Source organism: Lissotriton helveticus, chromosome 7 (assembly GCF_964261635.1).
Source record: "Lissotriton helveticus chromosome 7, aLisHel1.1, whole genome shotgun sequence".
Classification (NCBI taxonomy): domain Eukaryota; kingdom Metazoa; phylum Chordata; class Amphibia; order Caudata; family Salamandridae; genus Lissotriton; species Lissotriton helveticus.
This window is the reverse complement of record NC_136068.1, coordinates 1,115,522,219-1,115,542,646: the sequence shown is the minus strand read 5'-3', so window position 1 is coordinate 1,115,542,646 and position 20,428 is coordinate 1,115,522,219. Positions and strand designations below refer to the sequence as shown.

Sequence of the window (20,428 nt, the reverse complement as noted above, 5' to 3'; positions counted from 1 at the left end):
TGCGTCTTAAATCAGATGTCCTAAATTGGAAGTCACTTCCAATGTCCCTCTTGGGACACGCGGCCCTATTTACAATTGTCACTTCCCAGATTCTTATATGCGCTACAAAACACTCCACATCCGGTTGGCTCTGCGTACTTCAGAGACCTCGACGGTATCTTACGGGACTTGTTGTGGGAGTGTAAACCACCTTGTATTGTAACACACAAACTTACGCTGGGATGGTTTAACGGGGGCATAGGACTCCGGGATATAAAGAAATAGTGTTGGGCATCACACCTCGCTTCTATCAACCTATGTATGTATAGGCCGCAGGGTGACCTGGCCTTTCAGATCGATAGGTGGCTCCTCCCCGGGGGCAGCTTTGAGAGGGCTCTTTATATGCGAACATCGAGGCCTTCTCTGATGGGTCCGACAGGACATGCGGCGCATGTGTGGAAAGCGGCTACCAAAAGCCTGGGTTGGAAGGCAAAACTCACACAGGCTACACCCCTCTGGCACAGTGATCAACTGGGCAGATTGATTCGTTCAAGGGCCTTCAATCGTTGGGACCTCATGGGTATATCCAAGGTGGGTGACTTCTGGAAGGCAGGTTAAGTGGTCCCATTTTCAGAACTGCAGCAAGAATACGAGTTAGCCCCGTCTGAGCACTTCAGGTATATCCAAATCAGACATGCCTTGCTTGCGGTTCTTCCTAAGGGTAGTACGCTCCCCGAGTCCTCTCCGCTCAAAGACATAGTTCTAGATGGCGACCTACCCGAAAAGGCCATTTCACTTATTTACAAAAAGTTAATCAATAACACAACAGATCCCCTGATTCGTTTGAGGGCTAAGTGGGACCACATCGTGGCATGACTGAACTACGAGGAGTAGCTAGCTGCAGTGGCCTCCCCTCAGGAGGTGGCCATCTCGTCCGGACTCATCCTGGTACAGTTAAAGCTTCTCCACTGATCCTATTTGTCTGGGCCCCTGATGGTCACCATGGGATATAGTTCAGATGGAGGCTGTGTTAGACCATGTGGGCTGGAGGGCACCTATATTCACACCCTGTGGGAATGCACATCTATCCAGAAATATTGGGAGGGCGTGGTGCACCAGATGGAGGAAGCGTTGGGGCAGTAGATTGATTGCAATATAAAAATGGCTCTCCTGAATGTGTGGCGCCCTACTAACATGAATTCTAGGGAGTGAATGTGGGTTACCTTGGAGCTGATGGTGGCGAAAAGGAACATTGCGAGACTGGAGGGCTCAGAGCCCACCAAATCTAGCAGAATGGGGCAAAGGTATGGACTGGTGTATGGTCACGGAAAAGTCCATATACGAAGCAAGGTGGTGCCTGAATAAATGGACGCAAATATGGGGGCAATGGAATGTCCACATCGGTGAGATGTGTGAACCGCAGAGATCGAGGGAGGATATTCTCAATGAGACCTAAATGTGTTTAACAAGAAACTGTCACTGTTTTTTTTAATTAATTATGCTTTCGTGTATCACTCACAATGTACCAAATATTGCCAATCTGTGTACAACTTGATTATTCATATGTCATGCCTTGTTTTCAATAAAAAAAGTTATAAAAAAAAAAGAAGAAAGCAGCCATCATCTCCCGCATAAACTCCACGGCCAATCACACAGGGGAATTTTTTTAAATAGTTAAAGAATTCTCCAACACAACAGCCATAGAGAACTCCACCAGCCCCTCCCAAGAACTCTGCAACACCCTCTCAGACTATTTCCACAGCAAGATCACCAACATCTACAACCATTTCAACCTCCAATATGCCACCCTCAACCCCAGCGACTTCTGCCAGCCAGCGAACATCAGCCAAACTATTACAACCTTATCTACTCTCACCATCCTAACCACCTCAGCCATCTTATCTTCCATCTACTTTGGGGTAGCCACCGACCCCGCCCCCACCACCTCTACAACCTCACAACGAACCCAATCAGCACACAACTCGCCAGTATCCTCAACATCTCCAGCTCCACTGCAAGCTTCCTGGTCAGGTGGAAACATGCAGACATCAGACCCCTCCTAACAAAAAAGCCTCAACCAACTCCGGTGATCTAAAAAATTATCATCTGATCGCCCTGCTCCCTTACCCGGCCTAAGTACTCGGGAAAGCCATCAACCAGCAGCAAACCGAATTCCTGGAACAAAACCACCTACTGGACGCCTCACAATCAGGATTCCGTGGCAATCGCAACACTGAGACCGCATTGATTGTCGCCACAGACCACATCAGAACACTTCTCAACCTCAGAGAAATTGTGGCCCTGATCCTCCTTGACCTCTGCAGTGTTCTACTCCGTATCCCACAACAGCCTCATCAACAAACTATACAACATAGGCGTACAGCAAGATACCCTCAAGTGGACCATCTCCTTCATTGCATGACACACACAAAGCATCCGACTGCCTGCCTTCAACTCCCCCACCCCCTAAGATAATCTATGCAGCGTACCATAAGGATCATCCCTCAGCCCTAACCTGTTCAACATCTACGTGACCCTCTCGCAGATGTCCGATCCAACGGACTCAAAATCATCTTCTACGCAGACGACACAACTGATCCTATCAATCACAGAGGACCCCTCCAACGCCAAAACCAACTTCTGCATTGCCATGACCAACGTAGCCGAATGGATGAGAGATAAAATGTAAATGTAAATGTAGTATACTGGTAAAGCGCACAGCTGCCCCAGCAACGGGGCGTCCCGCTGCTGTATAACTCTGGGGAACCCGTCCTGGCTTTCCCTGTGGGATGGTCCCTTGCTGGGAGTCCCCAAGGTGGAGCCAGGCATCCCCGGAATTGGTGGGGCCGTTGTGGAGATTAGGCAAGCTAATGCCCAGAGTTGCCGAGTGGAACCCCTGATTAGAGTAAGCACTGAAGCGAGAATTATCGAGTCCGCTGACCAAGGTCCACGACCCTGCCGCGTCGGGAATTGAACCCTGGTCCCAGGCTGACTTCTGCTCTCAGGCCTGCCGCCTCTAACCAGTGAGCTACACTACTCCTCCAACTGCCTCCAACCTAACTGCCTCCAACCTAACTCCGACAAAACTGAAGTACTGATCTTCAGGAAGAACACCTCCGCATGGGACCACAGCTGGTGGCCTGCAGAACTCAGACCTATATCCACACGGACTGACCATGCACGCAACCTCTCCATCATCCTTGACCACCAACTAACCATGAAACGGCATGTAAGCGCAGTTGCATCATCCTGCTTCCACACACTTCATGTTCCGCAGAATCTTCAGATGGATCTCAACCAATACCAGAAAGACTGTCACGCAGGCCCTCGTCCCCAGCCGTCTTGGCTACGGCAATGCCTTCTACGCCAGCATCTCCACCCAGCTTCTCAGAAGACTCCAGACCATACAGAACGCCACAGCCAGACTCACCCTGGACCTCCACTGGTTCCCCATCCAGAAGAGATGCCAGTTCAAGGTCCTCACACATGCCCACAAAGCCCTCCATGACCTAGGACCTGCCTACATCAACAATCAGCTGAACTAGCTTCCTCCAGCCCCCTAGACAGCTGATCTCCTCTTCACTCGCCATCGTACCCCCTCCCCCACGCATTTGCTGCAGTGGTGGCCGCTCTTTCTCCTCCATCGCTACCAAGACCTGGAACAACCTTCCCCTCGAGCGACGTACAGCCCCTACGCTGGCAGACTTCAGAAAGCGACTCAAGACCTGGCTCTTCGACAGTCACAACAACCAGCTATCCCTTTGGGTGACAGTGTTGCGCTCCAAAAATGCTGGTTGATTGGTTGGTTGGTTGGTTGATTGATTGGACATTGTAAGCGTTCATTATCAACCGTTCGAAGCCCAAATCAAGATTTCCCATCTTTTTTTCAATTGATTTTTTACTTAATCATTTACCAGGCTCTACCCTTTTATTCCAACAGAACACTGATATGGCACTTTCTTGCTTTCTCTTTCCTATAACTGCGGTAATTATTTGAGCCTTAGAGGGAAGATTCATCATGATTAATCGCTTGTCCATTTTTGCATGCAGACATTTTGATTCAGAGGATTCGTAATGTGACCTAGCAACATACAAAATGGACAAATCCATCCGAGATCTTAAAGCTATGAAACTGATTAAAAGTAAAAGGTGTCAGTCTCCAAAGTGACCCAAGGCGATTTGTTATACAGAAGGTAACACATTTGAAGAATGGAATTGCTTTGCAAGTATGTGAGGTTTTGTTAATGAGTATCAAAGTTTATGCGCGTTAGTCAGACAAAGCAAAATAGTTCATTATCCGTAGATTGGAAGTGAGTCAAAGCAATTGTGTCCTTTATTCAACAGCCACATGCCCTATGATTGATAGGAGAGAATCAACACAATATTTTAATGTTTTTATTTTTATTTAAGCTAACTAGGCTGAAGGATCAGGTAGACATTGCAAAAACTGCCAAGTCCCCTGTAAGCTGTGGGAGGCACAGTGGGCAACTATTAAAACAAAGCATCTGGTTTAACAGTGTTTGGTACTCCAAAATGAGGTTGTAAGGGGCCATTTGAGTGGTCTTCTAGATCTTTTTGTTTTTGAATTATTTTATTTATAAGGCAGACTCCACTCGCCTAATTATTTCCAGTAACAGAATCCAGGTGAAAGATCTTCTTTCTCTGTTAAACCACAAGAGAGCCCAGGCATGATGAAGAGTCAATTAGGCAGTATAAGGTTTCTGGGTTTTTTAATGGGAACTTTTTTACTGCTTTTCTGAAGCTCAAGTGATAAGTCTGCAAGCAAGAACTTAATGATTATATCAGCGTTGTTCAACATTTTCAGCAGAATTGAATACCGTAAAATCGCCTTCTTGACTTGCTGTAATGTTTAGGGATGGGGTGCGTAGTAATTGTGCCTGAAAATAAGCTTGATCTGTCCTTCTGAAACATAATCAGGCAAGCAGATTTAAAGTTGATGCAGTTTGCTCCCGGCAGGAGTGCAAGTTTTTTTAACAGTGTTGAAACGCCATCTAATTTTTCAAGTTTATAGCTGTTTTTCTACTGTGTTTTGTACTTACTGCATGCAGGCTATTTCATATTGTAAAACTGCACCTTGCGTAAAATTTGCTTAGCTCTGTTTGTGTAATTTATGAATGAGTATTATGACTGAACAGCCACATCTTCATCCTATGTTTATCCGGTAGTCCGTGGGCCTTAAATCTAGTTTGAAACTTTCTTTTGCATAAGATACTAGATCACAATGCCTTGTGTTACATTTAGCTGCTGACTTGTAAGACACCCTTATTTGATAGTGAAACTCTGACAAAAGGATCAGTGAGCTTATGGCATTTTCCACATCCTTTATTGCTATTATCATTAAGCAGAGGGATAATTTTTCAGATCATCCTGAGAATTTGACATGGTAGTCCATAAGAATCTTATGTTTTTTGCAAAACATGGTAGCCTTTGTATAGTCATTTCTTTTTATTCTTGGGTATTAATTTGACTTTTACTTCAGTATAGACTATTTTTACGCTTTCTAGTGTTTTTAATTTAAGTCAGTATTTCCTAGTTTGGAAGCATAGCGGGAGGGACAACTGTAAGCGATAATTATGTTCACAGTAATCCAGTACTCGTAGTGGCTGCTTTCATTCTTTCAAAATTCTCTAAGTCCTCCCCATAAACAGCTCATTGTTCTACAACTTTGTTTGTTTGAAAAATATTTTAGAACTGTGTGTAGTGAAGCATACTAATGGTGCAGGAGCTCAAATGTGCAGAGTTGGAGGGTTGCACATGGAGATTTGCAAATTCTATTGGAGCAGCATTGTTGTTAGAGAAAGTTTTTTCAGTTATGCCTGCTTCTCAAGCATTTTCCTAATTAGTTGTGGATGAGAGAGAACAAGGACTAAGGGCCTGATTTAGACTTCAATATATGGATTGTATTCCATCAGGGTGAGGAAGTGGAATATTCTGTTACCCTGTCAAAGTACTGGTTCTCCAGATTTAGAGTTGTCTGTCAGCCCAGTGGAAAATTATAGTCATTGACAGGAACCTCCTTCAAGGTAGTTCCGGTCAGTGAGTAAAAAGTCTAAGAGACAGCTCGGTCAACTAGGACGGCTGCCTGTCAAACTTCTAAGAAGTTGTTGTTTCTTCAAATACTACATCTCAAAGACTCTCACTCCATGGAAACTCTCTCATTGTGTGGGCGTTATTTATACGTTTTTGCTGTCCTTTACCACCACATTTTGCACTGCGGTAAGGGAGAGTAAAAACTGGTCATTCGACTGCCCACTCTAAATCGATGCCCACTAGCCATACACAGGGCTTCAAAACAAAGTACCCTTAGGTGCTCGATCTGCTCCCAAAGTAATGCAAGATTTTCACAAGACCCTGATAGTTTCATTACCTTTGTGTTTTTCTAAGTTTACCTCTCTAGCAAAAACAAATTTCTGCATTTCTTTAAAATTTTAAGAGCCTCAATTGTTATCTCAATAGGATTAGGAATGTCCCTAAATTAATTTTATGTGTATTATGAACCTGTTTACGCTCGTTTATCATTCTCAAAGCATGCATTTGTATATTAACCACTAGGAGATCTGTCCACATCTTTGCCAAAAAGTAATAATGTATTGACTGTCTCTATAGCAACCCTCTCTAAGTAACTTGTTTGCCTGAGAGGATTCTATTTAACCTGTCCATATAGTAAGAGGGTATGGCTAATCTGTTCTCCTGTTGATGATTATCAAAGAACATCTCTTGACGGATAAGGACAAGATACTTATAATACTAGCTCTTAATCATGGACATTTTCTTTTCATTCATAAATAGTATACCCTTCTCTTTGATATTGTGGCTATTGGGTCTTAATTCAGTCTTGTCACAATTAAGTGCTTATCTGACTTTGTTTTGCAATATGAGACCATGCCTCTTCTAAAATACTTATAAGGACACTGACAACATTTATGTATATGGCAGCCTTTTGCCAAGAGGAACCATTACCTGCTTATTTGTTTCCTATTTTTTTCTTTTTCAATTGCTTTTGGTGTTTGTATTCAAATTTAGTTTGTAGTGTCTGACATTGATTCCTATTTACTTTGTTTAAAAACAATGAATAAAACTACTAAATATCGCTTACACAGGCAGGATTTATTGAAGAAATTATTTTCAAAAATTGTATCTATTTAAAATGTTTCTGATCCCGCACATAGGTGATGTTGTTTGTGAATTCTAGGAAAATACCCATAATAAATGTATAATTAGAAGTAAATAACCTTTCCTTATTTACAAGGTAATAAAACTATGTTAATAAGATCCAAGACACATCATATGGAAAAAAGCAGCAGCAGCTATTGGTAATACGTTTTTGCCAAACCTATTAAAAGCTACCACACAGACATCTGTTCACGCACAAAACCTTCTTCTGTGGATATTTGTACTAGGCAAGAAGCAGTAGATAAGCACATAATTTTGGGAAAGTTAGTCTCTATTATTCCACCTATACCTCCACCTCCCTCATAGGAAGTGTACTGCTTCATAGTCTATGTGCATTTGTAGTAGATTCATGCTGCACTTAAAACTAGCTCTGAAGGATACTTCTGCCAGCAGATTCCAAACCACGGGGTCCGGTTACAGAGGGTTTGAAGCAGGTACTGAGCGGGTGCCTGGCGACGAGGGCCGTGCGCCGATTTCGCCACCACCCCCCTCTCGTGACCCATGGTATGATATTTTCTCACCCCACAAGTGCAACTGGTTCCTCGAACTTGAGGTAACCTTGAAAAGGAGTATTATTTCCGTGCACTTTTTTATTTTTATTTTTACTATTTTTTTCACTCGCACGTCCTCAGGTCAGGGTGGGCCTTAGCGCACCCATGCCGCCTAGGTTTAGTGCATTTTGGTCCTGACGAATGGCAGGTAAATTTACACCACTATTGGCAGAAACATGTTGACCTGACCCCACCCTAGAGGAAGTTGCCAAACAATTTATTTGGCCTACTTCCGACACATTTTGTTTTTAATATGTCTGATTGATCGCCAAATTAAAATTCCTTTTTTTACGATACAGTTTAGACATTTTTAAACTTTAAGAACACGATCACAAACTCACTTCACAATTAAACCAGCTCCACAGTTAATCTGGCGTCGAAGCACACCGGGGAGGCACTCGGCCTCTCCCAGTGGGGCCTTATGATGAAGCATGCCACCAACTAGTGGTGAGTGAGCGTTTTTTATACAAACCTAATTGGATTTATACCCCCTTTTCCCCATGCTATCTAAAGTTGTGATCACAGTAATTACACTCTTTTGTTGTTCAAAATATATGATTGGGGAATAAGAGTGTAGTCATTACATTTTTCCCTCCCTCTCCCTTTGATGATTGAGATTCCAAACCTGTACAACGACCCCGGGCATCAGACTGGATCCCGAAAACTTAAAAGCTCTCAGTTGCTGGTAAGGGCGCCGGCCAGTCTCAGTTCATGCTGGAAGTGACATCAGGTGAAGTTACCAAGGTTATGAGGAGCACGCTTGGATCGAACGTCACTTACCTTTTTTCGTCACTTTCAATGCAGATCTGGAGCTTTGCTCTCTCTGAGGGGTTTTTCCTCACTGAACATTCCAGTCAAGCAGTACCATGTCACATCCCTGAAGGGTTCGAACCCTGATTTCTTGGGAGAACAGCTTGATTGCAGAATTATTCACAATGTATACATCTATAATTTTGTTAAGCTGTTAAACTGGTGAATCAAGCAACACATTCCCATGTTAAACACCCAAAGAAAGGATTAGGTTACTCTCGTCTCAGGCTGTTCTTTAGAAAGCAGACCTCTTTTCCTCTCTATTGTTCTTAATTTTTATACTTTTTTTGCGTCGGATACAATATACCCACGTTTTACCTAGGATGTCTAGGCAGTCCTTGACCCCTTGTGCATGGCTTACTGCGTTACTCCTCATTAAATCATCTTGTAATTTACTTATCTATAGAAAGAAAAGAAATGGGTAAACGGCAGATCCTCTTTTGACAGTTTTCTTTAGCATGCAAGTATTCTTCGATTGGCGCTGCTTTAAATAGCCCTGATGTTGTTTTTAGTAAATGGAGTACAATGTTCAAGTAAATTAAGGCTTTTCTGGTGAAAATGTGTATGCTCTGCATGCACCAACAGTTTGCAATATATAATGTTTCTGTGATTGGAATAGGGCAGCTGAGTTAATTAATGAATGTGTCTGGAAACAGCAACGTTGGAATTTGATGGGGGGGGGGAAACAATTTACTAAAATAAAAACATGTAATGTTTCTTGTACTATGATGTCAATGTTTCTTTTTTTCTAGACTCTAACAAAAGAAGACTTTAACTCCATTACCAGCACCAGCAAACAGCTCCTTATGTCCGCTCTGCATGAACTTGAGGCCCAGTCTCACAGTGGTACAACCAGCAAACATATTCAATTTGAATACAACGTACCTTCCTTTCTTTGGCTGGAGAGCTCCAGTGATCTGCTACCTGATGCTGCATGGATCAACGTAAGCAGTCGCAGTCATTTTGCCAAAAGCGGCCTTTCAATGAAGGCACATGCCCTCACCCCCTGTGTCCAGAACTTTTGTACTGCCCTAGATGCAAAACTTAAGGTCAAACTAGACGACCTTCTCTCTTACCTTCCCTATGACGCTCCACATCCCAAAGACACAACCAGTGAAGCCCCCTCAATGGGGAAACACTCAGCGTTTGACAGGTACGGCGATGCTCGGACAGTGGAAGAGATGCTGCAAAGCCATTGCCTTGCCTGCATTGAACATATTCTAAGTTGCATCGCAGAAGAACTCGGCAGGACCGGAGCTAGCCTGCTTGGGCAGCAGGACTCTCGCCAAGAGGCTAAACTGGGGGCTGTCCTTTTCATGGCTCGGCTGTGCCAATCCCTTGGGAAGCTTTGTCCTCACTTGAAGCAGTGCATTCTGGGCAAGTCTGGCTCTTTAGACCCAGTGATAAGAGAGCATCGGTCAGCAAAAAAAGTTGGAAAGGGCAAAGCGCAGGAAATGGACCCAGTACTGGCTAAGTGGCAGGATGTGAAGGATAAACTTCTGCACCAAAGCCTAGCAGCCTATCGTATCTGGAGCTCTGCTGTTGTGGAAGTAAGTCCAATCTTTTGAAAAATGCAGAGGCTGTAAGAACAGTAGTGAAAAGAGATCTGACGGAATAAAGGCCTGGTCCACTGGTGACACTGGAGTATCTGCTAGTTCTAATGCATGTGGCGAATGCTTGCACAAAAAATGGATGACTGCTGGATTGCAGAGTGGCTATGTTCTTATCTATGTAAATACTCCGCTCACCCTAGTGATTTTGTAGGAACCCGCTTGATATGGTGTTCCCTAAAAGTTAATTAACTCAAACATTGTACTACAACATTACCCTTTCTCTGTCACTTCCATGTACTTACTATGGGTCATTCGCACATCTGCTCATTAGTCTTCTTTTCATAAGTGTTGTCAGTTGTGATTGCAGTTTGTAGATGCCTGCCTTAAGCAGACTGAAGCCGTGAACTCCTTGAATAGTCTTTTGAACCACCTCCACCGTGGCATGACTTGCTGTCACTGATGACTGAAATCTTGCTGGAGTCAATAAGTGAGCAGCAGACATTTATTTGACTCTTGTCTAATCCTTTAATCCACCTTGCCACTAAAAAGCTTTTGTCCTCTGGTAAATGTTCATTGTTCTAGTCTGGTACCTATATTTCGACTGCCTTCCGGGCCACCTTTTCCTAACCAGAGAACAGTGTTCAAATTGGCACTTACTCAGATCTCCCACCCTTATGTCCATTACAGTTCCCATGTCGTCTGCTAGAACGGTACAGCATGTTATCAGTTTGTATGCTATTTGTTTACTAGTTACAATGAGGGCTTCACAAAATGAGATCATCAAGAACCAATGAAAAAGAAAGTGTGCCTTATGTGTTTCCTCTTTATTTTGTTTTCCTTGACTATTGGATAGCAGTAATTTTAGAGATGGGAAAGTAGGTTACTATGTTAAGGCATTCATTGTGAAAATGTGTGCAACCTACGTGATGCACTTTTTAATCTCAATAGGACTGATTATATAGGACGTTGTATAATACCTGCAGCTAAGTAAAGTGATCTCATTTATTTACAGAGCTGTGATGAAGACATCAAGTACTATATTAAGACCAGTTTTAATAAGGCCTCTTAGTATTGCCTGCACTCAGTCACTTGTGCTAGCTAGAATGTGCATTCAAAGCTCATTTCATGGTTTTATTAAGTACAGGCTCAGCCTTTGTTGATCTTGTTTCCAAATTTAAAGTGGACTGCTACACATGGCATTTCATGAGTAGTACAGAATTTAAAGAATCATTTTAGTGCTACAAATGTCACATATAAACATTATGTATAGTGCCACTGGGTAGGAGTATGAAAATTAGTATTTGGTTTTACTGCAAGTACTAAATGACTTCAGTATCCTAGCGGTGAGAATGTAAATTAAAAATTGGAACAGATCTCTCTTGAAAAGAACAATAGTTCTATGATCCTCTCCATACCACCCTTTGCGCTTATTTAAGTGTTTCACCATAGGTACAAGGACGAATCTATGTTAATGCACATTGTTCAGAGGGTCTACCCTAGTAACTTCCATCGGTCTAAGCAAAGGTTCTAAATCCTCAAATTCATACAATTATGTCCATATTTGTCCCCCTCCAGGTAAGCCACTGTATGTTGGGTACTTGAAATTATGATCAATATGCTTTAAACCTTGTGTACAGAAATCTTTTGATATTCTGGAAACTGCAGCGAGACTTCCACAATTCCCAAGCTTGATATGTGGGCATTTCTGAGTTTTGTGGCCTTCTGTGGAAAGATGGACACACTTTTAAAACCTTCTCATTTCTGATTAGCTGCCTTAGATAGACCCACCCTTTTGAATGTGCGTTTTTCCTCCCCAGGTGCTGGTTCATAGTTTCACTCAGACTTTACTCCAGGAGGCTGCGAGGTCCATTTTGGCTACTGCCACCAACTGGGATGAGGTTGAAATTCAGGAGGAGACGGAGTCGGGTGCAACAGTGACTTCGAAAATCAGACTTCCAGTCCAGGTGTGGCTCATTCTGAACATTTATTTGTGGGGTTGAAAAGTTCATTCTTTGTTTAAGTTGGATGGTTCTGGGTTTGCCAAAACTGTTATTTGGTGTCGCTCACAAATATCACTTAATTTGTTGATAAGTAACCCCAGATCTAGACCTATGGCCTTTTCATAAGCTATAGTCCTCTTTTCGGCTTAGCCTTGGAAGCCCTCCTTCAGCTTGAAGAGGCACTTAGAAACTTTGGAAATTGTCATATTCAATTGTCATATTCCCAGCTATAAGCAAGGCAGGATTTCTCCACAAAAACCTTGCTTTTGAGCATTATTGCTAGACTCTCCTGTAATCACTCAGTCTTATGCAGCACTTCTGCTTTGAAGGGCTTTCAGCAGATTATGCAACCGTAACAGCCTGCCAAGCCAAGATTGTACTTATTACAAACGGAAAGCACTGCCTGTAAAATCGTATTCTCCATGTAAGTGTTCATACATTTCTGCAAAGTTGTATTTTTCCAACCCTAAAACTGGCAAAAAAGGACGGGGATTGAAGCTCCCCATTAGAGTTGTAACTTTATAGTTTGCATGACCATGTAGGATTGTGTATTTCTAACAGAAAATATAGTTTGGGGGGGGGAGGGGGCGGGGGTCGGGTCATTGTAAGTGGATTTTGAACTCATTTTATTTTTGGTTGAGAAGACTTTTCCTAGAACGGAGCTGAAAATAATCTTTCTGAAAACATGAGCACAAGGATATGATCCCATGGGTGGTTTGCTGGGTTCTTGTGTATCATTAACTTTTGCACTTTATAGAACAACAGCTTATTACTTGAGATTTTTGGGGTTTCTGGTACAAATTATTAATTCTAGCTTTTATTATCACTTAAACAAGCTACACATTTCAGTGACCATTTTTACACTTTAAGCCAGGCAGTAAAAACGATGCCCTAACCTAAGTTTATTTAACAACAAGGGGTGGTGATGGACAGAGTTTCTGAATTAAGCAGAATACTCTCACCCAGTCAAGAGATCAGGGCTAGATCCAACACCGTTTTTTAGCTCACTGCACCATCCCAGTTCAAAACCTGGCTATATGCAAATTAGTCTGTTCCTGTCCCAGTGCATGATGGGAACAGGGCAACCAAACTACAAAGCCAATTCTTACACTGGGAAGGAAACAAGCTTCCGGGGACCGGTTTCTGGCATTTCAGCCGTCGTCGGCCCGGCTTGCTTGAATCCTGATGGTGCAATGAGCAAGGGACTCACATCTGAGTATACCCTTCCACGCTTAGGGTGGACAAAATATTTAACAACAAGGGGTGGTGATGGACAGAGTTTCTGAATTAAGCAGAATACTCTCACCCAGTCAAGAGATCAGGGCTAGATCCAACACCGTTTTTTAGCTCACTGCACCATCCCAGTTCAGAACCTGGCTATATGCAAATTAGTCTGTTCCTGTCCCAGTGCATGATGGGAACAGGGCAAACCAAACTACCAAGCCAATTCTTACACTGGGAAGGAAACAAGCTTCCGGGGGCCGGTCTCTGGCATTTCAGCCGTCGTCGGCCCGGCTTGCTTGAATCCTGATGGTGCAATAAGCAAGGGACTCGCATCTGAGTATACCCTTCCACGCTTAGGGTGGACAAAATATTTAACAACAAGGGGTGGTGATGGACAGAGTTTCTGAATTAAGCAGAATACTCTCACCCAGTCAAGAGATCAGGGCTAGACTTGGACTGGGTAAGAGTGGTCTGCTTAATTCAGACACTCTGTTCATCACCACCCCCTTTTCTGAATCGTTTTTGGCCACTATAGGTGTGGCAGGGTATACTCAGACATGAGTCCCTTGCTCACTGCTCCATCAGGATTCAAGCAAGCCGGGCCGACGACGGCTGAAATGCCAGAAACCGGTCCCCGGAAGCTTGTCTCCTTTCTGGTGAAGAATTGGCTTGGTAGTTTGGTCTGCCCTGTTCCCATTATGCACTGGGCCAGGGACAGACTAATTTGCATATAGCCAGGTTCTGAGTTGGGATGGGGCAGTGAGCTAAATAACGGTGATGGATCAAGCCCTGATCTTTGGACTGGGTAAGAGTGGTCTGCTTAATTCAGACACTCTGTTCATCACCACCCCCTTTTCTGAATCGTTTTTGGCCACTATAGGTGTGGCAGGGTATACTCCGACATGAGTCCCTTGCTCACTGCTCCATCAGGATTCAAGCAAGCCGGGCCGACGACGGCTGAAATGCCAGAAACCGGTCCCCGGAAGCTTGTCTCCTTTCTGGTGAAGAATTGGCTTGGTAGTTTGGTCTGCCCTGTTCCCATGATGCACTGGGCCAGGGACAGACTAATTTGCATATAGCCAGGTTCTGAGTTGGGATGGGGCAGTGAGCTAAATAACGGTGATGGATCAAGCCCTGATCTTTGGACTGGGTAAGAGTGGTCTGCTTAATTCAGACACTCTGTTCATCACCACCCCCTTTTCTAACCTAAGTTTATGCATTTTATATTTAAAGCAGCCCATCACATAATTAAGCAAAAATCGAGTCTGTTTGTCATTAAAAAGCCTGCTCTTCGGTAGCCTTTGCCTGAATTGAGGTGGGCATTCTTTGCACAGCTTTAGAAGTAGAGGATTATTTATCCAATCCGTAAGTATGCTTTTTAGATTGTACATGAAACCCCAGTTTATTGAGTTTACATACTAGGAAAAGGCAGTAGAGGATATGATTGACAGTGAGATTAGGAATAGCTCGAGTAGGGCACTGTACATTCTTTTTATCAAGGAGCATAAACGGGCTTTGCCAGGACTTGTTGGTAAAGCACAGTGAAAAATAGAAGTACCAAAAAATTCCATAGGACAGGTGATGCTTCACATGGGGATACATCGATGTCCATCTTGGAATATTGTGTCTTTTGAAAAAAGCATTTCAAAAGGGCTTCTGTTGCACAAACACGCATGGAAATCCATTTTGAAACAGGTTTTCTGAAAGAAAAATTGTTCTGAGATAGTCGCCATTTGTACATTTGACCTTCATGCCTTCAGTTGTGCATTTAGGGCAGCAAATGGTTCTGTTAATGCTGGGAAGGGAAATAGAGAAATTTCCTATTTCAACCCCAGTTGTAGAATATTTGGGAAAAGTGCAACGTTCCCCAAAATGGTTAAAGAGATTTATTCACTATTCTGAATATAGTCCTGGAATATTTGGGGGAAAGTTTAGAGAAAAAAATCCTAAAATATTTTTGGAAAAGGGCTGAAAAGGTGTAATTTTTCTTTGCTTGGAAGTGCTGCCTTGAGGGTGCAACTCCAAAAAAACTAGATTGTCAGCATTGGAGGGATACAACTCAACCTTATTTATTGCATACTTAATCCTTATTCTAGTTCATGAAAGGGGGCAAGTCCGACGTTAGATGGGAAACTCATTTCATGCCTATTATATGCAGACGATCTTGTTGTAATTGACAAAACAGAGATCAGCCTACAAAGAAAGCTAAATAGGTTTAAGGAATATTGTGGTAAAAAAAAAAACAGTTGTCAATATGGACAAGACAAAGATTCTATGCTTCGGTCGGAGGAAAATAGGTTTTACATGGTTTCTGGGTTCAGAGATGCTATAAAAGGTAGCCGAATATAGGTACCCGGATGTGGTTCGAGAAAAGTCTGCATTGGCACACCCACCTTAACGCTTTAAAGCTCAGGGCATCAGCATCTGTTAGTGGATTGAAATAATTCAATGGTAATTATGCTGAAATGTCAGACAGGCCAGTCTTACAAGCCTACGCAGCAATGGTACCATCACAAGTTTTATATGGTGCTGAATTGCTATATCTAAGTGGCAAAAACGGTTGGGACGTTGAGGAGGGGAAAAACCCTGAGAAACCTATTCTCATTGCCTAAATCTTCAGTGGTTCAGGCAGTGAGATTGGAATTGGGAATTACCTCATGGAGTACAACAGCTTGCATAGCCCTATTACGATTGTCAGTGCCAGGGAACGGGAGAAGATTTCAAGATTTCTCAATAGTGCAGAAAGAAGATTTTAAAGAGTGAGCTAACATGGGCAAAAGGCATAAAAGCTACCATTAGTAAAGCGTGTTGCATGTTGAGGGTTAAGCTGTGTCCTCAGACTCACCAAATTGAGATAGATAAGAGAGAACTCAGGGCCCTGGGAAAAGAAATCTCCCGAGCACAGGACCAAGAGTACCTCCTGCAAAACAGTTCTGTACGCTTCATGGTCACCGCGTGGCAAAACGAACAACATTTCCCTTACATTGATAGGTTGCTCTGTTGCTGGTTAAGAAGGGAATTACAAAGGCTAAGAATATGGGTTAACCCCTGTTATGTTAATAATGGGGTAAAAAGATCCATGATTGATAGTAAGGGAAACTGTGTCTGCTCCTTGGGTACAACTTGTGACATTCTACATATATTATTTGTTGCAGAAGGTTGTAGATATAAAGTTTTTACGCCCGATTTTTAAAAAGTATGGTTTCAAAAATAGGGTTCAGGCAGTAAACCTTTTAACTGAAATGAGTACTTTGGTCATGGGTTGTGCCATGGGGAAGTTCATTCAAAAAGTTAAAGAATTCCTCAAATGTGAATGTAATTGAAAGGCTGTTTTATCGTTTTAGGTGCTCTGTGTATATGAACCGTGGATAGGACAATTGAGTGCATTACATGAAATTTTATGATGTTTTTAAGATTTGTGATTTGAAATTTTTATATTGATGCACGTTTTAAAAATGTTTAAGGACTATTGATCTAAAAGAACTTGCTTTGAACTGAACTGACTGAAGTCATCCTTTCAGAAAGACTGTAAACCTGCTTTTCTGCAGGGAAGAGAAACGCAATAAGTGAATGAAAACCCATTTAAAATATAAATGAGATGTTATTACCAAGAAAGCCATGCTCAAGTAATGAGCAATGGGCTAGCCTAGAATCCACTGTAATTATTGTATTGTTCACATTAGGTCTTCATATAACAGACAGTTAAAGCTTCTGTAGGCAAAACCAAGAAAAGGATAGCTTTTTTCCTTACGTTTATTTTTAGTGCACAGCTTTTAAGTAGATAGTAATCAATTTAGTAGAGGAATGCCCTTTAGCCAAATAAAAAATCTCAGCCCAATATTCTCAATTTTGCTGTGCACTCATTTTTGTGTGCCCCTTTATGATCGATTTATATGTTTTTTATTTTCTTCCAGCCCACCAGAGAAGATAATTACTTTTAATACTTTCACTTGGAAATGGAGGCTATCATTGTAGACATCCAGCTTTTAAGAGACTTACTCTTTATTGCCTTTCAGGGCAGGTTCACAGACCATTACATTTCAAATTCTGACCTGGAGTCCTGTTTCAGAAAGGAGGTTTCTGTTTCCTTAAATTTAGAAATTGTATAGATGAGCTTCATCTTCCATGGGATGGTAGTGAAAACGCCACAGGTAGATCAGAAGGTAGGTGGGATCCTCAGTTGGCTTTGTATGCTTTGATATGGCTGTTGGTTACCTTGGGGAATTGCTTTCAGTGTTATTGCTGATGGTCAGTAAACCTGATGTAATCTCCAATAATACTGAAGGCAGTTCAGAAGCAGCCTGTATCTGAACTTGCTTTTAACATTCCGAAATGTCTCCCAAAAATGACGCAAATTCTGGGGGAATGGAACAGACTTAGGAATTATTTCAAGCAGTGACCAGGAATAGTCCTGACAATCTCTGCAAATATATAATTGTAAAGGGTATATTTAAATGATAGCCCCTCTGCACCTGTAGTATCACTTATTAGATGTGATTATAACACCTCTAAGCAAAGTGTTATGGCTAATCTTAAAGGCCCCACAGTCTTGAGCAGGCGCCCCGAAAAACTTACATTTCTATATCTCTGTTTGGTGGAAACATTTTTATTTTAAATATATTGCCATTTTTTATAAATTGTTTTTTCTCTATTCTTAGCCGTCGTGGTATGTGCAGTCCCTGTTGTTTAACCTTTGTCAAGAGGTCAACCGAGTGGGAGGTCATGCTCTGCCCAAGGTGACACTGCAAGACCTGCTGAGGGGTTGCATGACCCAGACGATCGCCAGCTACGAGAAGCTCTCTAAAGACAAGGCGGGCAAGGTGTGTAGCACTTTCAGCATAGGAGCTAGCCTTCAAGTATGGCAATCAACTTGCCTTACCCATAACACATAATTTGATGGTATTCTGTCCAAACAATTCTGAATCATATTGTGATTAGGGGCAACCAAATCTTGACATATTTTTTTTTCCCTTTCATATTAGACTATTACGTTCAAGCCCATTCCACATAATATATGTGTCCGTGATATGGAGGATATGACATCATCACTAAGATGGTTGAGTCTGAATACTTCCTAAAAAAAAATGTTGAACCTGCTCTCCAGTATGATCACTGTATTTTTATATCTGGGATTGAGTTTTCAAAATACAATCCACAGTTTAATTGTGAAGACAGTTGCACTGGGCTTGTATCTTGTACGCCGCTGATATGAGCCATTTACATGTCATAAATGTAATGATTGAGGCTTGAAAGGAGTAGAAATTTTAAGGTAGTTTCAGTATGTTCATCAAACTATTGCCTGTTGGGCTGTGTACATTTGTAACTAGCCTCTCTGTCCAATTCCACTGGTACTTCCTTGATATGAACACTTAATGATGCTAAAGTGTTTGGAGAAAGGACTGGTCACAATGGACAGATGAGATTCTTAGACAGTAACTGCCAATCAGAGGCGCAAGACATTGAGCTAAAAGATTACAGTCCCTCACCCCCACGAGGCAGGGACGAACAATGCAAACATCCCAGGATCTTTGTAATGCTATAAAGGAGCACTAGGAATTCTACATCTGTTATTTGCTACACGGCTTTGCTACAACTTCTCCTCCATGCCAGTCATCACTCATTTATGGGCAGTCCGCAAAACCCCCAGCAGTCCACATACTCCTCCCCCCCCCCCCTCCCCCGCTCTTGCAGTCCATGGTTGTTGAGCAACATTTGATCTCTAGTCAGAGACTACATGTGCCCGGAGGCCATTCCCACATCACTGCGTGGGACGGCAGCGAGAAGATGCCAGTGAGCAGCAGTGGCTCTTGGGAAACTTCTCAAGTAATTTTCTTCTTCCAGGAACCTCCGAAAGTAAAGTTTCTCAGCAAGGCATGCCACAAGGGTTACTTTCCCCCCCCCCCATTTTTGTTCCTTTAATCAAGGATGAAAATCGATCCAACCCCATTATAATGTCGTGTATGTCCGGTATGAATAATATCAAGTCTTATGGTCCTGTTCACAAACTCCATTTTGTAGTACTTGGAGTAGTAGAACTAACTACAAAATACTATTCACAAATCTACAGGTGTAAATCTGCACTTCCACCTCTTCTATCTTTTCTATGGGTAGATTGCTGCGCATGCTTAGTAGTAAATGTAGGAGGGACCATAAGGGAGTGGTGGGAAAACAGGAAATATCTTTACAAAGTGGGAAGGGTTTAGGGAGGGTTGTGGAGGGGTTTTGGGAGACATGCACCCATCCACAAGAGTACAGCCAAAAAATTCTCAAAACAGTTGCAAATATGATCCAGCTCAGACCTGGAGTAAATCCAGCAAATTGCCAACACCTGATACTGTAACACATTCTCATATGAAATAAAGGAGGCAGAGATTTAAAATAACGGCTTGTAGTAAATTATGTTATATATTAATGTTATAAAAACCTATATACAAAACCACAGTTTTATTTTAGAATATTTTAATTACCTTTTTATAATTTACAAATGAATGTAAGTTTATTTTTTTGTAAAAATAATTCACTTGATGTAAATTAATTCCATATATAACTTTAAGTTATTCTCATTACATAATAAATAAACATTTTACTTCAGGTGGGACTTTTAAAAGCTGTAAAAAAACAAATATATAAATATATATATATATATATATATATATATATATTACATACTGGCGGTCGCCAGTAGGTATATATAGTTAGGATTTTTTCTCTATGGGATTTTTGAAAATTCTATGTCTAATAACTTTGGAGATTGTGGACGGAATTGGCTGAAATATTCAGGAAAATGTCACATTTTGTTTCTGAGCAGCCCTTGAAAATTTGGGGGGGGTTCGTCAAGGGGGGGCCGAGAAAAAAGGGGGGTCCCAAAACGTGTTTTTAACATTGAGTTTTCCATAGGGCGGTTGGCCTCACTTTTAGCCCGAACGGCTGAATGGATTTGCACGAAACTTGGCAAAATTGTAGGGACTGGTAGCCCGATGTGCCTTTTGTAGGTCTCAATATATGTGCTACAGTGGATTTTGAGAAATTAACGTTTAAAAAAAGATATATATCTGTAACAGCGGACCGGGCAGCGCTCCAGGACGCGTACTTTTCGCGCAACGGAGCTTTGTGAAGC

At 42.1% G+C, this 20,428-nt stretch overlaps 1 protein-coding gene across 2 annotated transcripts in view; it reads left to right on the top strand.

Moving 5' to 3' along the window:
- The window catches only part of COG1 (component of oligomeric golgi complex 1), a 125,039-nt gene that overhangs the window by 54,929 nt on the left and 49,682 nt on the right, over positions 1-20,428 (top strand). For both annotated transcript variants that reach the window (XM_078654272.1, XM_078654273.1), the window contains exons 7-9: positions 9,287-10,084; positions 11,905-12,051; positions 17,970-18,131. In XM_078654272.1, the coding sequence (XP_078510398.1) occupies positions 9,287-10,084; positions 11,905-12,051; positions 17,970-18,131 (1,107 nt within the window). The remainder of the gene's footprint in view (positions 1-9,286; positions 10,085-11,904; positions 12,052-17,969; positions 18,132-20,428) is intronic.